The sequence below is a fragment of the Helianthus annuus genome, chromosome 15 (assembly GCF_002127325.2).
Source record: "Helianthus annuus cultivar XRQ/B chromosome 15, HanXRQr2.0-SUNRISE, whole genome shotgun sequence".
NCBI classification, from domain to species: Eukaryota; Viridiplantae; Streptophyta; class Magnoliopsida; order Asterales; family Asteraceae; genus Helianthus; species Helianthus annuus.
Window position 1 is genome coordinate 165,344,361 of NC_035447.2, and position 5,618 is coordinate 165,349,978.

Consider the following 5,618-nt stretch of genomic DNA (forward strand, 5'->3'; position numbering starts at 1 on the left):
ATTTTAATAATACATAATTTTAATTGCCATGGTTGTTGAAACAATAATTCTATCGCGACTCACCTCCCCGGCGTTTCCGCCGCGGCTTTCGTTGTTTTACCGCGGCCGGGGTGTGACATATCCTGGATATTACCAAGGTTAGCCGATGTCACATGGCTCTGAATTTCTGGCGCTAGCCCCTTGAGATACAACTCAATGCGCTTGATTGGAGGGTCCACCATAGTTGGACACAAGATGGCCAGCTCGTTTGACCGTTTCGTATAAGCTTCAATTTCCGACCCTGTCATTTTCAGATGAAAGAGCTCCACTTCCAACTTGTGGATGTCATCATGTGTGCAGTATTCTCGTTTGATGAGTTCCTTGAAATTATTCCAATGGGTGGCGTTAGCAGCTGCCAACCCTAAAATCTGAACTTGCGCATTCCACCAAGTCAGCGCAATTCCTTCTAGAGTACCTGTGGCGTATTTCACCCTGCGAGCCTCAGGGCATTCACACATTTCAAACACCAACTAAGCTTCTCAAACCAATGGAGGAGTCCGACTGCTCCTTCAGTACCACTGAACGTGCTTGGACGACAGTCCATGAAATTCTTGAAAGTGCAAACAGGTTGCTGAGCGTGTTGACCTATTGTGTATAAGAATAGGACATGGTTAAACACAAGAGTTGGTTTTAGGAGTGTAGGATCTAAGGGTCCTAGAGTGAGTTACGACTGCAGGATATACCTCCTGCTTGTGCAGCTGCAAGTGCCGCAACAACTTGTTCGTTAATGAGAGCCGTCATCTGGGCTTGTGTCATGTTAACGCGTCCAGCCATGATCTTCATAGCGAAGGTAACATAAGTAAGAGAGGTTCGCGAATAGTGCGATGACAGGCGAGAGTGAGCACACAAGTATTCTCAAGCATTAGTGGTTATGTGTATCTAAGCATACCATGAGCAAAGTTCTATGTAATCTAGCAAGTAGGCAATAAAACATATACCATATCACCTAGAATGTTGAGTCTTGCACGTGGAGCGAAGCGTCGTTGTGGATCGTTGAGCACTGTTCTGGTTATAGTCTGGTTTTAATAAAAACGTTTTCCCCTTATTAAAACCCAGTTCTCTATAACCAATGGCTCTGATACCAATCTGTCACACCCCCAAAATCCACACGCGGAGTACCACCGCTTGGAGGCGTGACATGACCAGGATCAAGCCACCAATCATATTGAACATATAAGTAAATAGTAAAAGTCATTCATCAATACGAAAGGTGTTTTCCAAACCAAACATAGTCAAATGTGTAGCGGAAGCAATACTTTAAAAACCCAACATAAGTATTAAGTTGAAATATCATAAAAGTGTTTATCGTAACATCCACAATCTGTGCCCACAACGACCGTGCCTCCCGTGCAAGCTCCATGAGTACCTATGGTCCTGCAAGGCATGTAACAGAGAGTCAACAACTAGTTGAGCGAGTTCACAGTAAGTAAGTTCGTAATAGTAGGTTCGTTGCATCACCATGCGTTATTAACTAAGTCAATTGTATGATCATTTAGTGGGGGCTTCCCATGAGTGTATGTACTAGACTGGGTGTAACCATAAGTGTTCTTCTAATCCCGAGAACAGTAGTACGTACAAGGTTTACGTAGGTTTTACGTAAGTGTCCTTCTCAACCCGAGGACAGTGGTACGCGGGGGTTTACGTAGGTTTTACGTAAGTGCCTGTCACAACCCGAGGCAGTAGTGAATATAAGTTTACGTAGGTTTTACGTAAGTGTCCTTTGCATCCTTAGGACAGTGATAAGTACAAGTATACGTAGGTTTTACGTATGGGTCCTTCGCATCCGAGGACGATGGTAGTTAGTCTAGTAACAGTGTAAGTACAAGTAATCGTTCAACCCCATTATTCAAACCCATTCCCTACCCTGGGAATCCCATGCCTTGGTAAGAGTGTGAACTCACCTTGGTTTGCTCGACAGATTACACGAAAGGTTACTTGAACTAAGAGTGGTCAACCACGTCCTAACAGGGTTACCATACAAGTCAGGTCTAGGTTCAAGTAATGCATGTATGTTTACATATAGACTAACAGGTTACAAGCACGTATAGATCATGGCGAATACATAACAGTCAAGTAACAATTCCAACTTGTGCGATTTATCAAAGAACCCATATAATACCCGGCCCTACATGTTGTGCGATCCACAACATGTTGTGCGATCCAACATAAATCCGGCCCAACAATATAAACAGTCCATTAGCATACTTGGCCCAAATATCACCAACATTGGTCTTGTGCGACTCAGTTGGACTTGTGCGATTGGATTTGGGCTGATGGGCCCAACTGCTTGTCATAATAAATTATGTTGGGCGGCCCAACACCTTGTGCGATTGGCACAATCTTGTGCGATCCACAAGATGTTGTGCGACTGTGCTTAGTGAGGTTGTACAAGACGCTTTAATCGGTGTACCCTAGTTTAATCAACTTGTGCGATTCCCTTGTGCGTGTGATCTTGTGCGACCAGAGCCTCTTGTGCGATCAAGAGACATGTGCAATGGGAATCTTGTGCAATCAGTTACAAGTTTCCTTGTATCATGACAATCGGTTATAATCATACAAAACTTTCCAAACTTTCATTCAATCAATCAATGCTAACAGTTTCAATCATGCAAAATTCTCGATCAAATCAAATAATCATCATTAATTCGTATGAACCCTATTATCATAATAATAATCATCATCTTCATCGAATGAATAGTGGAATTTACATCAATCTCCTTGACTCAACAAGCAATAATCCAAGACAAAACATACTAACCATCCGAACCCAATTACCCCACAGCCAATTAACATGCATTCAATCCTAAGTCATCATGTAAACAAATCCGAAAACAAGCTATGACAGCCAATTAACATCATCACACAAATCCGATTCACAAGAACATCATCATTCACACAAACTATTCTAGTTATCACATAAGATCATGGCATCCATAGTATCATCATATCAAAACAATAATAGTGCAACACTAACCGGTTAATAAAACGTAATGAGAATGATCCGAATAATAAGAATCTTCGATCAGAAAGGTGAGGGGAATGCTGGCCGTCGGCTTTAAGAGGAGAGGAAAGAGTGTAGGGTTTTGTGTGTTCTTGATTTGTAACAAATGAGAAAATAAAACTCCCTAAGGGGTATGTGTGTGAAGGAGTGGGCCGAACCCAGCTTTGGGCTGCCCTTGATTCGAACACAAGAAATACGGCCCAAAAGGGCTTGTACGATTGGGTTATGTTGTGCGGTTTAGGCTCGTTTATTATACAAACATTCAATACACATAACATATAATCATAACATTCAATTAATAAAGTTCACGTAATTAAATAACGTTGCACAAAGATAGGGTCAAAATACGAGTTGTCACAGTGACCATTAACACATAGCGAGTATGAAGCCGTGGTAATGCATATCATAATCCACTCTACCATTTTTTGATGGAAACCAAACCAAGCAAGAATAGTTCTCAAGAAGGACCAACTCACCGTATCATAGGCTTTCTAGAATATCGATTTTAAATGCACATCTAGCAGGGCCTCTATTTAGGTGATAGTTATGCATCAACTCCTGAGTGAGGAGGATATTATCAGATACTTTCCTTCCTGGCACAAAAGCGGACTGATTAATACTAACAAGAGAAACCAAGCTCCCCTTAATCCTATCCGTTATAATCTTGCTGATGCATTTGTATAATACATCATTACAACATGATATAGGCCGATAATCCAAAACAGAGTAAGGAGTTTCTTTTTTAGGAATCAAGGCTAAGATCGTGTGGTTTATTTGTTTAAGAAGTTTACCATTCTCAAAGAAAGCTAACACCACATCCGTAACTTCATTCCCAACTATATCCCAAGCCTGCTTAAAAAACGCTGATGTATAGCCATCAGGTCCCGGGGCCTTATTATCTCCAATATTGAACATAGCCATTTTAATCTCCTCTCGAGTTATCTGACGGACCATATTATCCGCTGCATGGGAACTAAGAACATTGAGAAAAAGGTCATCAAGATTCACCGGTGCAACCTGATCCTCAACACCCAAGAAGTTTGAATAATGAGCAACTAAAGCATCCGCCACCCCATTTCCTTCGTATCGGTTCCCAGCACTATCCTTAACACTGTGAATCTTATTCCTTGCGTTTCGACCTTTCACAGTATTATGAAAGAATTTTGTATTCGAGTCTCCGGCACATAACCATTCAACTTTGGATTTTTGTTTGAGAAAACACTCCTCATCATACGCAGCAATCTGAAACTCTTGAAGGCATCACGCTTCCAACTGACGGGTGCTGGCATCTAACGGGTTCTTATCAAGAAGAACATGAATATCATCCAGTTTTTTCCGAAGCTCGGTCACCTTAGTATGAAGGTTTCCTTGTTTGTATAAGATCTTCCTTAAGTGAGGTTTAAGATTACTAAGTTTCTTGGTTACCGAAAACATAGTAACACCTTGGACAGATTTCGACCATTCCAACTCAACACACTTCCTGAACTCCGGTTTCGTGGTAATAAAATTGGGAAACTTGAAAGGCCTTGGCTTATTCTCATTCATGGTTACCATTTTCAAAATACATGGCGTATGATCAGAAACTCGAAAAGGATGATACATGACAAAAGCATCCGGCACCATTTCTAAAAACTTAACATTACCCATAACACGGTCTATCTTCTTAAGAAACCCAACTCCATCTTTTGGTTTCTGATTCCACGTAAAATGAAGGCCATGACCTTTAACATCAAGCAATTCCGTGAACTAAATACAATCGTTAAATTCATTCATGCTTATCATTTGATTGGAAGGACCATAAAGCGAGTCCTCAAGATGCAGCGTTGAGTTAAAGTCTCCCATCACAACCCAAGGTTTGTCATGACATAGGCTCTTGTGATTGCATAAGCTCTCCCATAAGCTTCTATGATCCTGATACTTGTTTTCCGCGTACACAAAGGAACAAAATAAGACCTTTTTATCAGCTTTTGATAAAATCTGCGTATGGATAACTTGGTCTGATTGAGAAAGTATCATAATGTCTACCATATCTGGGTTCCAGCCCAAGATGATTCTCGTACCCCTACTACATAAACCACCATTTGAAGTCCAGTTCCAATTACGAAACACTTTTTGACAAACATTAACCAGCTTAGAAACATCCACATTCGACTCTAGTAGAGCACAAACATTTAACTTATTTTCAGCTACAATATGTCGAACCTCAGTTTGTTTCAGGGGACAGTTCAAGCCTCTTATATTCCAAGACATAATACTACCCATTTAGACCTGTTGATACAGGAGTGCTTGCCCCCTCAGAAGTACGCTCATGTTTCTCGTTCCCCATAAAGTCAGACATTTTCGTTGGCATTGCTTCCAGAACCTCATCATCAGCTTAAACATGTTTACCACTTGTTATGTTTACATTCTTGGGATAATTATTACCACTCTCCCTATCGTTGCCTTCGACTGTATCTAAAACCTCAAAAGAATTCCTGGTAGTCACCCCCCCCCGACTGGGATATGCTCCATATTATCATTCTTGACGCCTTGCTCATCATTCTTCATACAAGAAGTACTCGGACCAGCTTTATTTTTT

At 41.1% G+C, this 5,618-nt stretch overlaps 1 protein-coding gene across 1 annotated transcript; it reads right to left on the minus strand.

Moving 5' to 3' along the window:
• Positions 1-3,520: 3,520 nt before the first annotated feature.
• On the minus strand, positions 3,521-5,378 carry LOC110914543. The gene is made up of 4 exons (XM_022159333.1): positions 5,309-5,378; positions 4,994-5,193; positions 4,318-4,786; positions 3,521-4,179 (listed from the first exon to the last, which is right to left on the minus strand). The coding sequence occupies exons 1-4, from the start codon at positions 5,376-5,378 to the stop codon at positions 3,521-3,523; spliced, it is 1,398 nt and encodes a 465-aa protein (XP_022015025.1).
• Between the last annotated feature and the right edge of the window lie 240 nt (positions 5,379-5,618).